The sequence below is a fragment of the Hypomesus nipponensis genome, chromosome 4 (assembly GCF_054491055.1).
Source record: "Hypomesus nipponensis isolate SF chromosome 4, ASM5449105v1, whole genome shotgun sequence".
Taxonomy (NCBI): domain Eukaryota; kingdom Metazoa; phylum Chordata; class Actinopteri; order Osmeriformes; family Osmeridae; genus Hypomesus; species Hypomesus nipponensis.
Genome location: NC_140364.1, coordinates 16,434,832 through 16,453,099, shown reverse-complemented (window position 1 = coordinate 16,453,099; position 18,268 = coordinate 16,434,832). Strand labels below are relative to the sequence as shown.

Sequence of the window (18,268 nt, the reverse complement as noted above, 5' to 3'; positions counted from 1 at the left end):
GAGAGAGACAGAGAGAGTGAGGGTCCCAATGTGATCATGTGTAATACGAGAGGTCAGAAGAGAGAGACAGAGAGAGTGAGAAAAAGAGAGTGCGAGAGGAAGAGAGAATCTCTGTCATGCCAATAAAGCTCCTGTCAACTGAACTGCATTCAATTTAGAAGGAAGGGATTTATGGCTTTTTCATGTTCACATGTGCATGTGTCTGTGTGTGTATGCATAAATATTAAAATGTCTGCATGTGTATGAGTTTGTGTGTGTGTGATTTAAACTCCAAAATAATATATCATTTAGAATGAGATGTTGTTCAGTCCATGAGGGTTGTCTATGTATGACACCCAACCCTATATTCTCCAACTCCCCACACCCCCCATCTCTCCCATTGGTTTCTCCCAAGCTCCCTTCACTCCCACAAAACCATTAGTGTCTTGTCTTGAATTGTGGGGAGGCAGACTGCAGCTGCAGCTGGGGAAATTGGTATACAAATAAAACAGAGATGGATTGATGAGTAGATGAGTGTAGTGTTATCCATATGGACAACAGCCCTTTACACCTCAGAAAGCGCAACCCTTAACAAATGGCCTTTATGGGTCTACAACATTGTAGAATGGCCTCTTTATAGCTCAGTACCTTTACAGTGCTCGGTATTGCACGTTGTCTAGAACTGCACTGAGGCTACGTTCACAACATGGACAAAAGTTTTAACCCAGATTTGTCATTTGGAATTCATGCACATTTTACATCACTCTAGATCGACATTCGTCACAATTCTGCACTGGTGAAAGCATATGGAAACAAAAGGCCAGCATCTTGCATAGTTCTCATTCTTTGGCAGGTCAGTTCACGACCGTGACCTGTCTAACTGGAATATGATATTGACCACATTTCATTTGATTATGTGAACAGCCAATAAGAAATTGCATTTGAGCAGAAAATCTGAGGCAGTGAATGTGACCTATGTAGAAGAGACCCGCTATACAGGTCACCCTCTGAACACTATACAGCTCACCCTCTGAACACTATACAGCTCACCCTCTGAACACTATACAGCTCACCCTCTGAACACTATACAGCTCACCCTCTGAACACTATACAGCTCACCCTCTGAACACTATACAGCTCACCCTCTGAACACTATACAGCTCACCCTCTGAACACTATGCAGGTCACCCTCTGAACACTATACAGGTTACCCTCTGAACACTATACAGCTCACCCTCTGAACACTATGCAGGTCACCCTCTGAACACTATACAGGTCACCCTCTGAACACTATACAGCTCACCCTCTGAACACTATGCAGGTCACCCTCTGAACACTATACAGGTCACCCTCTGAACACTATACAGCTCACCCTCTGAACACTATGCAGGTCACCCTCTGAACACTATACAGGTCACCCTCTGAACACTATACAGCTCACCCTCTGAACACTATACAGGTTACCCTCTGAACACTATACAGCTCACCCTCTGAACAGTATGCTCTCAGCGCCTCTCTGAATGTCTCATTTCTGGTCAAGCCTACGCGTGCCTCCTCCTTGGCAATGCCTGGATGTCTATACTGGTAACATTACAATGTTGCCAATGAGACACTAATGACCAACTCCAACATATGGAGATTGTTAATGTCTCTCCTCCTCACTGCTGGTACAGGACTGGACCTATACACCTATACACCCCTGGTACAAGACTATACACCCCTGGTACAGGACCAGGGCCAGATTCCCAAAGCACAACATATATTGCATGATCATCGTTAAAGCCATGTTATCTTAAAGATGCGTGTCCTGAAAGCACATGAAATCCAGCCCTCTGGACAGTCCACCTAATGACAGGTGTTACCATGTCATTCCTAACAATGACTCCCCAACCATTACATTTACATTTTTTGTTTTAGTCATTTAGCAGACGCTCTTATCTAGAGCGACTTACAGTAAGTACAGGGACATTCCCCCCGAGGCAAGTAGGGTGAAGTGCCTTGCTCAAGGACACAACGTCATTTTGCACGGCAGGGAATCAATCCGGCAACATTCTGATGACTAGCCCGACTCCCTCACCGCTCAGCCATCTGACTCCCTAACCTTAACCCTAACCCTCACCCTAACCCTCACCGCTCAGCCATCTGACTCCCTAACCTTAACCCTAACCCTCACCCTAACCCTCACCGCTCAGCCATCTGACTCCCTAACCTTAACCCTAACCCTCACCCTAACCCTCACCGCTCAGCCATCTGACTCCCTAACCTTAACCCTAACCCTCACCGCTCAGCCATCTGACTCCCTCACCTTAACCCTCAGCACTTGTACACTACTGGTATAGGACTATATACCATAGTACTGGTATAGGACTATATACCATAGTACTGGTATAGGATTATATACCATAGTACTGGTATAGGACTATATACCATAGTACTGGTATAGGACTATATACCATAGTACTGGTATAGGACTATATACCAGTTTATAGAGGAGAACCCCAGATCTTTTCAGTGCATATGCTTAAACGTAACAGACAAGATACGTTCTTTACTAGTTTGCAGATGGTTATTTTCATGAATAGACAGGCTGGTGAATCAACTTATGTTGCCCCTTGTAAACCAACAGCCCGTCCTGGTCGCGTCTAAATGTGAAGCCACACTCAGGCACAGTGGAGTCCGCTGCCTCCGCTAACAAAGTAAATCTCCTTACTGGGAGACGATGGAGTGGTTTATTTTCCTGGTTCAGTTAACATTCCACTCGAATGTCTAAATCACAACAGAAGAGTCTAAGCTGATTGGCCCTCTAGAGCGCACTCTCAATATAGCCCCCGTACATTTTATATATATTGGACGTCAGGGACGAATCATAACGTTTGAAACTGGATCAAACGCGTTTGTGCGTGAGCTCCGCACCCCATACATGCTACCTCCACCAGAAAGAGAAAGAGAGAGAGAGAGAGAGAGAGAGAGAGAGAGAGAGAGAGAGAGAGAGAGAGAGAGAGAGAGAGAGAGAGAGAGAGAGAGAGAGAGCGAGCGAGCGTAGCAAACCAGCAAGGTTATCAATCAAGCTAAAAATCAATCGGCCAAAGCGTCGAGTCTCGTCCAATCATACTGCATAACCCTGTTCTGTGGTTCGTCTTCCCGGTGTCTCATCTTCACACGTGCACGGCTCGCGGAGGGGGACTTGTTTCTTTTAAGTCTGTTGTGACAGGCTATAGTCTCAATTGCTGACTGTTGATTAACAACTAGGTATTGTCAGAGTGCAGGTTGCAAACCTTTAGGTTACACGTTCTTATGCTCCAGCTGTTTTGCGGACGTGAAAACTGACTGTTAATAAGATTAGATATTTAGTGCTCGGGGAGATAACGGTCATTCAAGATGTCACAGACATGATGTAAAACGGAGTAGCTACACTCTCTAATTAGCTGGATCCTTTAATCTCGTGTAGCAGCACACAGTTAATAAATTGCCCAAGCCCTTGCTAGCCTATTCCTGCTTTCCCTCGGAGAATATAGCCGGGGTGGTCCAGCGGAATCATCACATTGGTGTCCCTCGCGACTCGGTCGGTTTACACGGGTCTCATGTGATTAATTAAGCTTCGCATCACTGCTTTCGCAGTAAACTAGATAGCCGAGCTACAATATCTCTCTCTGGTACCCACACGCTTTTGCGGTGAGTGAGCATTTTTACGCACCAGTGTCACTCGTTCCCAGGCAGACTAGTGATGGATTCTCATTTCCCACCTTGCGATAATTTGTCAATTTGTGACCAACATCATGGATGGGCCTTAGTATCGTCCCTGCACGAGCTGTCAAGTTGATACAGCTGTGAGTCTAATTACCATGAACCCGCAGCCAGGAGCTGCAGCCTAAGACGTCATAAAAACACATTTATTTTTCATGTTTTGTTTAAAAACGTTATTCGCGTAGTTTACTACAAAACAGGTAAGATTTGATGTTGTCACGTGGGTGTTCCGTTCCGCTTTACACACAGTGGATGTTCCAATGCGCAGGAGCACCTGCTTTGCGCCTCGGTGTTTCTGCAGCGCACATAGTCGGTCTTACCTTGAAGTCGAGTAGTGGCGACACCGTTTTACTCTCGTATCCTCGAATGAATCAACACTCCAATTCCTCAGCGTCGTGCGTCGCATCAGGAGGGCTTGAAACCTGGCGATAATTTACGTGTTAGGCAGCTCGGTGTCCTTCTCTCCGTTCCGCTGCTTGATCTGTGAGTTCGTTTGCTCGCGTATACCGAGGGGGCAGGCTGGGTTCCCCTCCGAGGCAGCGCTGGCGCGCGATTGGTCCACAAGACTGCTCACGGCCCCCTGCCTGTAGGAGGGGCCAACGATGCTACTGGGACCCCAGCAGTGCGCGCACGCCAACTCTATCTGGGCCTACGAGACTTGACAGCCTCGAGACACTTCTGATTAGGCCTATACAGTTCCCTCAGTAATCTGTCGCGTGCATAGTTCTAAAACAAATTGCCGGACGAGCACGCCACGACGCGCTACGAATAAAACCCATCTAAAGGAAGAGTGGGTTTGATAGAGGCAGAAGGCTTCCGATAGTCCGCTTCTACACAGGACGATTTAATATCTCTCTTTCTATCTCTTTAATATCTCTCTCTCTCTCTCTCTCTCTCTCTCTCTCTCTCTCTCTCTCTCTCTCTCTCTCTCTCTCTCTGTTCCTCTCGTTAAGCGATGCTTTAGAATGAAATAAGGTGTGCAGCTGGCGACAGAAAGCTCGCTGAGTTACATGTGGGGAGTTCCAAGCACGCAAAGCCGACTCTACCCGGATGGCCGCAGTCAGAGCCTCTAATTTGACTTGGGGATTGTGTAATAGCTTGCTGTGCTGCAGGGCAACAGTAACGCTACTGCTTTCTGCCCAATTAAATAAAGCGGAGAGGGTAGGGAGCGGGACGCCGGCTTCACGATCCACCCAGAAGACCGCCGTCAGAAACGTTTAAAATTGTCACCATCTCCAGTTGTACATACACTGAAGAGACCATATTTTACAGTCGAGATTAACACATGGAATGCTCACTCTTGTTCAGGCGTGCACTTGCCCATACGTGAACAAAAAACACATGCACACGAACTCAGTAGATTGATATAATTCAAACAATTCTCTGCGTTAATTCCGCTCAGAATACGTCATTGCGTAGCCTACTGGGCACTTAGTATTGAGTAGCCTATCGGAAATGGGTCAGCATGGTTGGCTGCCTGCGCCAGAGAAAGAATACAGTAGGCCTAGATATAGGGCTTACAAAAGAACCTTGACTTAATTGTAACGAATAACAGCGAATCCTGCTGTCTGTAAAAGTTACAAGTAAAAGTGCAAGTGACAGTAGGCTACATAATTTCTGGTCTACTGCACTGTTATAAAAAAAACAGGCGATAAAAAACAGTTGGCTACTTTACTGTACTCCATTTATACATATTATTATACATTTATACATATTTATTTTTATATCACTTCCAAACCTATTGTATAAATTAATATTAAACGTTCAAACAGGTGGAGAAAGACAAGAGTTTTCATTTTCGTTTTTCAACGGATATGTCTTTAGGCCTATATAAAATACTTACTGTTGAAGATTGCATAGATTAAGAAGCATACAACATATTTGTTGCTGCTTATTTACACTTCAAAATACAAAGTGTGAAAGTGTATGCAGCAGCCCGCCTAGCAGATCGTCTACCCAGACGATCCTATGTTACCCCGCTCTTCATCTCCGTCCACTGGCTACCCACCACGACCCTTTGGATAAAAGCGTCTGCTAAATGACTAAATGTACATTTAAGTGTAGAATGAAGCAGGATTTTCTACTTTTCCGTAGAGGTCTTTGTTGTTTGGTAACAGTTTTTTCACGTGGCGAAAAACTTTTTTACCTTCATATTTGATTGGGAGTGCAAGACACATGCTGGGCCCACTATTGCCCACTGCTACCACCGGCCCCAACTCCTTTGGCCGTCTTGGATCAGTGTGAATACAGCGTCACTTCCTTATTTCTCTCACTGTTGAAGACTTGGGTCGAAGGACAGAACCAACCACCAACAACCCAGTCAACACCCCCTAAACACCCTGCGTCCCAGAGTCTAAGTGACTAACCTGTCCAAGTATAGTAAGGAGCCTCTCACACGAAGTCATGCACCACTCGCTTTGCCACATGATTCATTACAGAAAAACCCACTAACCTCCTAATTGTAGTGTCATTAACAGCCATAGTTGCTTCAGCATTAACTGATAATGGAACTATCTGAATTGGTGCAGACTATTCTTTTGCAAACACACAAACAGATAGGGAGAGAGAGAGGGAGAGAGAGAGACAAGAGTTTTCACACTTGCTAACAGTGGCAACGATCACGGGAGTGTCATTTTCACAGGCGCTTTGCAACACCTTTAGTGTTCATGTCTCAGATGTTGTGTAAATGAATTCAGCGCCACTTCTCCCACTGAGGCTCAGAGCTCTTCCGACGACGTCAGAGCACGACAATGACATGGTTAGTCCTTTCAGTTTCAAGTGCCTGGGTTAGTGCTGGATTAGTTGTGGATCTATATTGTTTTGTTATTGCGGGAGTGTGCTCATGGATCTCCACCATTTTGATAGAGATTCTCTGGGTTTAATTAAAGATGAACCCTACATTGATGCATCCTGTAGGTCATCAGGAAGAGAGTGAGGAAGAAAGAGAGGGAGAAAAAGAGGGAAAGTGTGATCACGGCATATCAACAACATGATAGGGGCCATAAGGTCCATTTCTGCTGATTTGTTGACTTACATTTTTCAGCTAATTTAGGCCCACGTGAGCCTTCACTTCCCCACTCATGGACTGTCAGAGCACTCCAGGCATGGCTGAAGGTCACTGGGATGGTCATTGCCAGAACATACGTGCTAACTCGTGTGAGGTTGGCTGAGGCTATTCAAGAAGAACAGTCTTCATTCTCTCTTTTAACCTCATTACCGTCCCTTCCTAAGATCTAACCCCGTTTGCAACCATCTCAGCCACCAGCGGCTTTTGACACGCAACACCCAACCAGACCGTGGGGTTTGCACTGTATTTCTTCAACCAGACCTTGGGGTTTGCACTGTATTTCTTTAACCAGACTGTGGGGTTTGCACTGTATTTCTTCAACCAGACCGTGGAGTTTGCACTGTATTTCTTCAACCAGACCGTGGGGTTTGTACTGTATTTCTTCAACCAAACCGTGGGGTTTGCACTGTATTTCTGTGTGGTCTGGAAGGACATGTCGGGATCATGGTGGAGCTCCATGAGGGGAGAGGAGGAGGAGAGGAGATATGTGAGGAGAGGGAAGAGGGGTGGGGAGAGGAGGAGGAGAGGAGATATGTGAGGAGAGGGAAGAGGGGTGGGGAGAGGAGGAGGAGAGGAGATATGTGAGGAGAGGGAAGAGGGGTGGGGAGAGGAGGAGGAGAGGAGATATGTGAGGAGAGGGAAGAGGGGTGGGGAGAGGAGAGGAGGAGGAGAGGAGATATGTGAGGAGAGGGAAGAGGGGTGGGGAGAGGAGGAGGAGAGGAGATATGTGAGGAGAGGGAAGAGGGGTGGGGAGAGGAGGAGGAGAGGAGATATGTGAGGAGAGGGAAGAGGGGTGGGGAGAGGAGAGGGGTTGGGAGAGGAGAGGGGTAGGGAGAGGAGAGGGGTGGGGAGGGCGTTGAGGAGAGGGGTGAGGAGAGGAGGAGGAGATATGTGAGGAGAGGGTAGAGGGGTGGGGAGAGGAGAGGGGTGGGGACGGGTTTAGGGGAGGGATGAGGAGTGGGGAGAGGAGAGGGGTGGGGACGGGTTGAGGAGAGGGGTGAGGGGTGAGGGGTGAGTACTGACCTCGTACTGGCTGTTGGCATCACCTCTAAACCCCCCTAAAAAAAGACAACCCTTTGCACACACATCTGAAGAATCAATACTTTAGTAATACTTTTTTAGCTGTTTCTGAAACAAGGGCAAAACAAACAGACAATACAACTTAAATTACAAACCCTATATCAGCATATCTATCTTTTGGCCACGTTTCTGTCAGTGACTTCTTGTAAGTCGTACGTTTCTCAGAAATGTGGTGACTAGCACCATCGTGTGGTTTAACAGAAAACTACACAAGGTTTTCTTAAATAATTTGAAGCGTCAATTCAGTTATTTTCTTTCCCACTTCCAAGTCTTAAAATAATTAGTCTAAAATAAAGGATTGAGTATTTATATAGACATATAGTTCTTACTTCCAGGTTGGTGTCCTGAACAGGTTAAATTTCCCCAGTAATCCAAAACGTTTACTCTAACAGCATAAGGAGCTCCGACCTATTTAAAGTTCCCCCGTCCCCTTTCCTGGAGGGGGTTCCTGTGGGAGGTTCTGGAAAGGCATGGGAAAGTTTTCCAGTTTTTTTCCGATTACATTACTGGTTTAAGAATGCAACACACAACTTGCCTCTAGTGTAGCAAACTCACGGAGTATACGAGCACAGACCATAACAGAGCACGAGCACAGACCTAAACAGAGAAAACTCACGGAGTATACGAACACAGAGGTAAAGATAGACAAAGAGGCAACTTTACAACAGAAACAGGTAGGAAACATAGCAGCTAACCCTAACCCTTGTCCAGTAGATATGTGTTTCCTGGTACAGGCTGTGTTCTCCAGTAGATATGTGTTACCTGGTACAGGCTGTGTTCTCCAGTAGATATGTGTTACCTGGTACAGGCTGTGTTGTTCAGTAGATATGTGTTATCTGGTACAGGCTGTGTTCTCCAGTAGATATGTGTTACCTGGTACAGGCTGTGTTGTCCAGTAGATATGTGTTACCTGGTACAGGCTGTGTTGTTCAGTAGATATGTGTTACCTGGTACAGGCTGTGTTGTCCAGTAGATATGTGTTATCTGGTACAGGCTGTGTTGTTCAGTAGATATGTGTTACCTGGTACAGGCTGTGTTCTCCAGTAGATATGTGTTACCTGGTACAGGCTGTGTTGTCCAGGACCACTATAACTCTTCAGGGGCATCTGGGTCATGCCCTCTGAGACAGTTAAACATGCATCTGTCGGGTCAGTGAAGAGGCAGAATGATGGGAAGCTGTTATGAAGGTTTTATGAAGCTGTTATGAAGATATGTTAACTGATATAAATCTGATTTGATGGATATATAAAAATTGTATGAATCTGATTTGAAGGATATATGAAGCTGTTATGAATCTGATAATAACCAAAACTGACTTCTGTGTCCTTCTGTGGGGGCAATGACTATGCAGCTCTGTACTGTCATTATGCAGATCTGTACTGGGACTATGCAATTCTGTACTTGGACTATGCAGCTCTCAGATGTTTACCTTCTGCGTGTGTGTTCCCGGCTAGGTGCAGAGGATGTCCAGGGCAGACTGGTCGTTCCTGGAGCACCTACTGGAGGAAGGGCAGGAGTACTCCACAGGCGTGGGCCGAGTGTGGCTCACAGTTCTGTTCCTGTTCCGCATGCTGATCCTGGGCACGGCGGCAGAGTCAGCCTGGGACGATGAACAGGAAGACTTCCTGTGCAACACACGCCAGCCGGGCTGCACCTCTGTGTGCTACGACAAGGCCTTCCCCATCTCACACTTCCGCTACTTTGTCTTGCAGGTGGTCTTTGTGTCCACACCCACCATATTCTACTTTGGCTACGTAGCAGTCAGGGCAGCCAAGGACAAGAAGAACAAGGAGGAGGGGGAGAGGAGGAAGACTGAGGTGGGTGGTGGAGAAGCAGCAGAGGGCCTGAGAGAGAAGATGGAGGAGAGGAAGAAGGAAGAAGAGGTGGAGGAAAAGGAGGGAGAGAGGAGAAGAAGGAAGTCTGTGAAGGTGCTTCCAGAAGCTCCCAAGCTGAAGGGGCCTCTATTGTGTGCGTACGCTGCCAGCATCCTGCTCCAGCTCCTCCTGGAAGGGAGCTTCATTGCTGGACTCTGGCTGCTCTATGGCGGCTTTGTCATCCACGCCAGGTTTGAGTGCGTGCGCGACCCCTGCCCTCACATGGTGGATTGCTTTGTATCCCGTCCCACTGAGAAGACCATCTTCACCATCTACACCCAGGTAATCGCCGCCATCTCCCTCCTTCTCAACCTTGTTGAGCTCTTCCACCTGCTCCAACTGGCCATCACCTACCGTCTGGAGAAGTTCTACCGCATTCAGGATCAGTGCAGTATGCCTGGCATAGGAAGAGCCATGGCTTGCCCTGTGGCACCAATACTCGAGGCATCCTCCTACCAGAGCCACCTCTACCAGCCTGAAGGGAGGGGACAAGGCTATTCCCAGCCGTGTGAGAGCTACGTTGCAGCAGAGGTGACCTGGGGCACTGGGGACCCCCCCACCACTGGGGACCTGCTCCCCAGCTACCTGACCTGCATGGGGGGTTTGAGGACTACACACTCCCCCCGAACCCAGGTCAAGAAACACACACACATCACACATGATGGCACATACACAAAGGGTTCCCATAAGGGACATTCCAAACCGAAGCATTATGTTTGAGAAACTGGTACATGGTACATGGACCGTACCATGTCAAAGCGGATAGGGGTGTGGAAGACTAACATCGGCTACAATATGTGGACAATGAATGAGTTCTACTGAATTTGCGTGACAAAGGGATGTGAAGATACCAAGAAGGGAGAGACAGTATCAGAAATGGAAAATAAATTGACTTTATTCAAAATGAAATGCAGGGAGAAAAAGTTTCTGAAAAAAAGTGTCTGAAATAAAGGAAGGCAAGTAAAGGAGACTGACTTCGATGAAAGTTGTGATGAAATTTGAAAATGAAAACACAGGGAGGACACAAACTATAGGGGATTTGTGTGAAAATGTTTACTGTACATATGTGTGTGAATGTTTCCTATACATTGTGTGTGTGTATGAATGTGAATTTCAATGTGTATTTTATGTATTTACATTTACATGTATTCATTTAGCAGACGCTTCTATCCAAAGCGACTTCCAAGAGAGAGCTTTACAAAGTGCATAGGTCACTGATAATAACAACAAGATAGCCCCAAAGCATTGCGGGTAGCTAAAACAAGAAGCACACATTGTGAACAACCAAAAAATAAGTGCCAAAGGGAAGAACCATAAGAGCATGTAGCTAAGCAAGTTGCAATTTAAACAACATGAATCTCTAAGTGCAAGTGTACCTGTAGAAAAAGCAGCAACAGTAAAAATAAAATTAATTGAAATAGAATATTTTTCAGCGAATACAACAGTTTAAATCAGTTACCACTTACCAACAAGAGCAACAATTCTCTAAGCAAGTAGATATGTGTAATCTGGTAAAGGCTGTGTTCTCCAGTAGATATGTGTTACCTGGTACAGGCTGTGTTCTCCAGTAGATATGTGTTACCTGGTACAGGCTGTGTTGTTCAGTAGATATGTGTTACTTTGTACAGGCTGTGTTGTTCAGTAGATATGTGTTACCTTGTACAGGCTCTGTTGTTCAGTAGATATGTCATTGAGATCCTTGAGGAAATTAGCATTGGATTCAGCAAACCATTCCTAAGTACCGTTGTACTCCCGGAAAAAGTGCGTTTTGAGCCTTCTCTTGAAGGTGGAGAGAGTCTGTGTCTCTGATGGAGGTGGGGAGTTGATTCCACCACTGGGGGGCCAGGCAGGAGAAGAGCTTGTGTTGGGACCGGGCGGTCTTGAGCGGTGGGACCACCAGGTGGTTGTCTGAAGAAGACCGTAGGTGACGCGTGGGGGTGTAAGGCTGGAGGACAGACTTGATGTAGTCAGGTGCAGTCCCGTTCACTGCTCGGAAGGTCAGTACCAGGGTCTTGAATCTGATGCGGGCCGTGATGGGTAGCCAGTGGAGGGAGATGAGGAGCGGGGTAACTTCGGAGCGTCTGGGTAGATTGTAGACCAGGCGGGCTGCTGCGTTCTGAATCCTCCGAAGAGGGCGGGTTGCGCATGCTGGGAGACCGGTGAGCAGCGAGTTGCAGTAGTCCAACTTGGATAGGACCAGTGCTTGGACTAGCAGCTGGGTGGAGTGCTCAGACAGGTATATCCTGATCTTCCGGATATTGTAGAGGGTGAATCTACACGATTGGGAGACCGCAGCAATGTGGGCCGTGAGGGAGAGCTTGTCATCCATGGTAACCCCAAGGTTCCTGGCAGAGGATGAAGGGGTCACCGTCGCAGATCCCAGGGTGATTGAGAGGTCGTGGGAGATGGAGGGTTTGGCCGGGATGATGAGAAGTTCTGTTTTGGCGAGGTTCAGCTGGAGGTGGTGCTCGGTCATCCAGGCGGAGATGTCTGTGAGGCAGGCCTCGATACTAGCTGAGATCCCCGGATCGGTCGGGGGGAACGACAGGTACAGCTGCGTGTCGTAGCAGTGGTAGGAGAAGCCATGGGAGGTGATGATTGGTCCAAGTGAGGTGGTGTACAGAGAGAAGAGGAGGGGTCCAAGGACGGAGCCCTGTGGGACACCGGTGGAGAACTGGCGAGGGTCTGACAGTTTGCCTCCCCAGGAGACCTGGTAGGATCTTCCCGAAAAGGTGGGATGAGATCCACTTGAGTGCAGTGCCAGTGAGGCCCATCTCAGAAAGTCTGTAGAGCAGGATCTGGTGGTTAACCGTATCAAACGCTGCAGAAAGGTCCAGCAGAATGATGACGGATGACCTCGAAGCCGCTCTGGCAGACTGGAGGGCAGTGGTGACTGAAAGGAGGGCAGCCTCTGCGGCCAGTCTTGAAGCCCGATTGGTTGGGGTCAAGCAGGTTGTTCTGAGAGAGAAAGTTAGACAGTTGGTTAGAAACACGTATATGTGTTTGTAAATATGCCTTTTTTGACTGTGTTTATGTGAACATGAATGTGGACTGTATATATGTATGTATGTGTGTGTGTGTGTGTGTGTGTGAGAATATGAATATGTGTACTGTATGTGTATGTTTCCCAGAGGGAGAGTGTGACTCTGAAGCCTTGTTTCTGATCTGGCCAGTGGAATGCATTCCCAGGGGTATGGTGGCCCGAGACACAGACATTTACAAACACACAGGCTGGGAAACTCTTGGGCAGTGGTTTGGTCCCATGAGCTGGGAGGAGGGGAGTACTGTGTTGGAGGGATACAGAACAGGCTGGGCTGTGTCAACACACAGAAACATGTACACAGACCCGTGTACTACACATAAATGTACACACACAAGCAAACACAGAGGCACATATAACCCACATGCACATAGATTACACAAAGACACATATATTCATCCAGGTACACAAGACCTAACAATAACTCCTCTGGGTTAGGGTCACGTTGGAACACTTGACTTGTATAATGGACTGATATGGCTTGTGAGAACTCATCTCTCTGGGTTTCAAGTGTGGAGCTACTGGTGCCCACACATCTTGCTCGTTGGAGGACAAACACACATTCAATCCTTCCGCAGACCACGTGAAATCTCATGTATCAAAGAGCTCATCGTTTCTCATCCACATTCAAGGATATTATTGTTTAAATTAAATAACCAATTTAAGATCCATTCCTAAATTTAGCCTGCAGAAAGGAAGTGGGTCTTGTATCAACCTCCCGACTCCCCATTGTGTTATCAGTGCTGACCATGGGGGGCGGGACTGTTAAGGTTCACTAAAACAAAGCTACTCCACTTTGTTATATTGTTTTGGAAACTCCTCATGGCCACCTCTGGCTGAATGTCAGGGCCCTGACAACAAGCATCAGATGAGCAGGTCGTCTTTGGTTGTCAGCACTGCTCCAGACAGTGGGGGTTAGGGGGGGTTAGTTAGGGTTAGGGTTAGTTAGGGTTAGGGGGGGATCTACCAGCATTTGAGGTAGAGAACACAGATGTGAGGTAATTACTGGAAGGTCTACACATTTACATTACATTTGCTTATTCTTATCCAGAGCGAATACAGTAAGTACGGGGACATTCCCCCCGGGGCAAGTAGGGTGAAATGCCTTGCCCAAGGGCACAACATCATTTGGTGTGGCCGGGAATCAAACTGGTGACCTTCAGATTACAAGCCCGACTCCCTAACCGCTCAGCCACCTGACTCCCAACTATGCTTTCTTATCCAGGTGTTGTAGATACAGCAGACAGGTACAGGGGTGGGGTTCCTCTTGAATATAGGAGGAATTCATCAAAATCAGACAATAGTATTCTATACAATAAACACGTATCTTAATAAAAAAGTGGATGTTGAAATAAATGATCTACAGTATGGTGTCCTACCACTTTATTTGCATTTATGTGTATTGTGTCGTGGGTTGCCCTTCCAGAAGCAGGCGACTCCATTATTCATGAGGATGGAAAAGCCTTCGCCAGCCCTTCCAGACAGGAAGTGCCAGCCCTTACAGACAGGAAGTGGATCAGACTGCCGTCATCTTCTGACGATCATTCCAGGGAGAACAATGGTTCCCATAGACCTCCTTTTCCAAGGGAGAATTTTTTTCTGGTTTCCAAAGCAGCTCTACAGGGCTCATCAGAGGAGCTAGACTATTGTTGTAGAAAGAGCGCTCTCTGTAGCATACCTGCTCTCTGTAGCATACCTGCTCTCTCGGCTAACACCTTCACAGGTGAGAACATCTGAATATCAACATGGGTCCTTGCATGGGACTAAGACACAGCCCTTCTAAACTTTTGTGATCTGTCAAACAAGTTTTTTTTCTAACCCTAAGGCCATCAGAATTAGCCTGGCTCTGCCCTCCTACGGACTTCTGCTCAATTTGGATTTTGCTTCCGTACTCGGTCTGGCCATTCGGTACGTAAATCAGATTTTGCAGGTTGATTTTATACCGGCGAATCGAGGCCAGGTTAGGACCAGGCTACATCAGAATGACCCTCCCTAGGGTTTGGAGGGGATGGAGACACTCAGAGACTGGCTCTTGCAAATATAAGCGGGAATGTGGCTAACACCTCAGCTTACCCTCAGTTTGGCCTGTTACATCCCCCCCAAAAAATCATTAGAAAACTCATAAGTCCTTTTCAATTGCACCTCTGTTTTTCACTCTTGAATTGTGCAGTACTCCCCAGACATTATAAAAGTAAAAAAATGAATTATAAAAGTGGAAAAAAATGATTCAAGCATCAAATTATTTTTACTGTACTCTGTGGGGACTAATATGAGCAACCAGAGTAAGTTTCATGCATGTGGCACCTTCCGAGTCAGAGTTAGGGGGTAAAAAAAAGGTAGGAAAAAAGGTAAGAAGTTTTTTTTCTTTCAACCATCATTGATCATGTGGGCTATGAGAATGACCCCCACCAGGGTTGGAGGGAGGGAGTAGAAGTTGGCAGAGCCCAAATAGAAACAGGAAGACATCCACAGCAGCTCAGGTGATCCTCCACACCACCAGGAGATGGCGCTAGAACACTGCTGGTGTGTGTGCAGCTGCAGCAATCAAACAGCTGATCAAGTCACAGGGATGGGAGAGAGGCCCTGCATCAGTACAGACACAGGGATGGGAGAGAAGCCCTGCATAGACACATCCATAGCCTGCAGATGAGAAGGACCTAAACACACGCAAACCAAACGCTGCAAACTTCCTCCTGTGGACCTGGACACCACATGTCACAACTTTCAGATAAAAGGAACTTGATCAGCGCTGCATTCAGATATTGAGCAGGGGTTTGGGAGTGTGGATAGAGAGATGGAACCAGGGTGGTTGTGTAAACGACAGCGCAGGTTCAGGTGTGAGTTAAAGGCAGTATTGGTCCCTGTGGGCAGAGGGCTGAGCAGCTGAATAATGTATGGATGCTCACAGCGTAATGAAGTGGAAGGGATCGGGAGGAATAAAGCTGGTCTCTCAGGAATCAGCACATACACACTTTAAAGAGCCCGCTCTCTCCCATCCTCCCTCCCCACATCTCTCTTTATCTCTTTTTCTCTATAAGGCTTTCTGCATCTTTCACACAGACACAAACGCACACACCAAACAATAGTCCCTTCCTCCTTCCCTCCCTCCCTCTTAGTCACTCCTTCTCTCTCTCTCGCTATATGCTGGCGGCTAAAAGGGATAGGATGTTTCTGTTCACTTATTATGCATCATTGATGATGAGGGTCAGTGCATTTATCCTGCACACGGCTCTGGTGTGTCTGCGGGGTCTTGATTAGACGTCTTCACAGGTAGAGGCTCACTGCTGCTGAGGAGTAGGGATGCAGCGAGTAACAGATTTAACTGCAATTTAAAACGTCTTGGTTTTATATACATAAAGGCTCAGCTACACCCAGTGTTTCTGTTCTCACTCAATAAAGGGACATTATGATACATCAGTGTTCTATGAACAACGGTTGCACTGTGAGGAAAAATAAACAAACATTGCTGGAGTTTGCAAACAGTTCTGGAGAACTCAGTTACTTGTTGCCCCTTCAGTGCGCCTGCGAGAAATCATGAAGTTTTCTCCTATTGCTAGCTTGAGCTGACAGTGATTTATTGTCGCGTTTACTTCCATCAGCATAACATATATTTATTATAGTTTGTTAGTCATTATCCATTGGGAACATGTGTGACAGACCAACAATTGATCTGTTAACATTAACGACTAGCAAGCACGCTGACAAGCAATTGAGTACATTATAATGTAGCAAAAAATTGACTCGGGAGTCAAGCTAACGTTACTGCTCAAATCCGCTCAAATAGTTAGCCACTTTAACTGTGAGAGTTAGACAAACCTTACCTTCCTAATTGTCGATGTAGCTCAAAACGTACAATTAGAACGCCTTTCCCCTGTAGCTTAAAGGTGTCACGACGTGAGGTGGGGTTGGACCCAAAGGCAGTGGAGTCAGCAGGCATGGTCGAAAACAAAGGGTTTAATACTTGAAACGGGAAACAGACAGGGTACACGCACGCAGGGGTAGTAGCAGTATGACAAGACAAAGACTGGACACAGAACAGAAACCTAAATACACAGAACCAAACGACACACAGGTGAAGACAATGACAGGGAAACACTAGGACAGGGCAAAACCAAAAGCAATAAGGGGGCACGGCTGTGGCCGTGACAGAAGGGCAGCAACATAGAATCCTTTGTACATTGTTAATTGGCATTATCACTCAAACTCCTTGTAAAAAACAGCATTAAAAAAACGGTTAACGGGCTTGCCTCAGTTGCACTCAAACAGTAGTTTAACTCTTCCCCTGCGCTGCATCAGTGCTTGGCCCAGCATCTTCCGCATTAGCTAAGGGATGCTTTGCGCAGGGCCGGCCCAAGGCATGAGCGAACCAAGAGGCTGCTTAGGGCCACCACAGGGCCCCGAAGAGCACATTAAATTACAGTTTAATGTTGTTTTTTTTAAATATATATATTAACAACGCCAAGGGGCTCCCAAATCAATTCTGCTTAAGGCCCCGTAAAGGCTTGGGCCGGCCCTGGCTTTGCGTTTAGGTGGTATTTGAGACTGGAAGAACTCTTACAGTAAACAAATTCCGCATCGCACAGGTTCAAACAACCTTAGTCTTGTCGAGGTTTCCATTGGAAACCTTCTTAAAAAATACATTTTCCCTGAAGCAAACCCGGTGGCTTCATAGCTGCATCAGAGCCTGTTTAAGGAGAGCCTTGCCACTCCCTATTAAACCCCTTTGTACCGAATTTGGCTGCAGTTCCACCAGAGTTCCACTGGGGGTGATCGCGAGCGAGTGCATGTTGAATGGGAGTCTATGGAGCTAAACGGCTAAATTTGTCTCTTTCGCCTGATTGTCGTTGAAAAATCTCCGATTTGATTGTAGTTTGTGCATGTTCAACATGGATTATAGGTCTAAAGTTGAATTAACGAGTACTTATGTCATTTTGATTTCTTACATGGTGAGTTGTTGTTGCCCATAACACGCTAGCATTCTGCTAATGAATGCTGATTGGTTAGTGAAGGACTGATACGACCAGAGCTCCCAATTGATGGCATCCGAAGCGGAATCAGAATGTCGGAGCATTAGCAACATTAGCAACAACATTAGCAAGCCAAAACTCTTTCTAGCATGTGTATTGACGGGGAGAGCCTAACTTGTCAGCTGTGTTGTCGATGCCCTGAGAGAAAAAAGTAAGTGACCAGAGCTTGCCGTCAAGCAGTAGCTCTGGTCTTACGATGTGTATGACGTCAATGACATTTTCAAAAGCTTTTTAGAACAGAAAGGCGACTTTAAAACAATCCAACAGCCAGCAGAATGTTTTTTTTTTTGCCTCCCCTTTCGATTTTGAATTCAAATTACTAGACAAAAAATTATATCCTGAGAAAAGTGGATTTTGAGGGGTACCATACCATAGACCTCCATTCATTCTGCACTCGCTCGTTAGCGCCCTCACATGGAACTTCAACCAGTTCAGAACCCGGAAGTTTACCGAGAGT

General features: G+C 46.6%; 1 protein-coding gene across 1 annotated transcript; it reads left to right on the top strand.

The window, feature by feature from the left end:
- The first annotated feature begins 8,406 nt into the window (after nucleotides 1-8,406).
- On the top strand, nucleotides 8,407-14,442 carry gja4 (gap junction protein alpha 4). The gene is made up of 2 exons (XM_084697128.1): nucleotides 8,407-8,544; nucleotides 9,325-14,442. The coding sequence occupies exon 2, from the start codon at nucleotides 9,334-9,336 to the stop codon at nucleotides 10,462-10,464; it is 1,131 nt and encodes a 376-aa protein (XP_084553254.1). The 5' UTR covers nucleotides 8,407-8,544; nucleotides 9,325-9,333; the 3' UTR covers nucleotides 10,465-14,442.
- Nucleotides 14,443-18,268: the final 3,826 nt, after the last annotated feature.

What these genes read in the sequence shown, in the direction of transcription:
- gja4 (XM_084697128.1), top strand. Translation starts at nt 9,334, where the DNA reads ATGTCCAGGGCAGACTGGTCGTTCCTGGAGCACCTACTGGAGGAAGGG.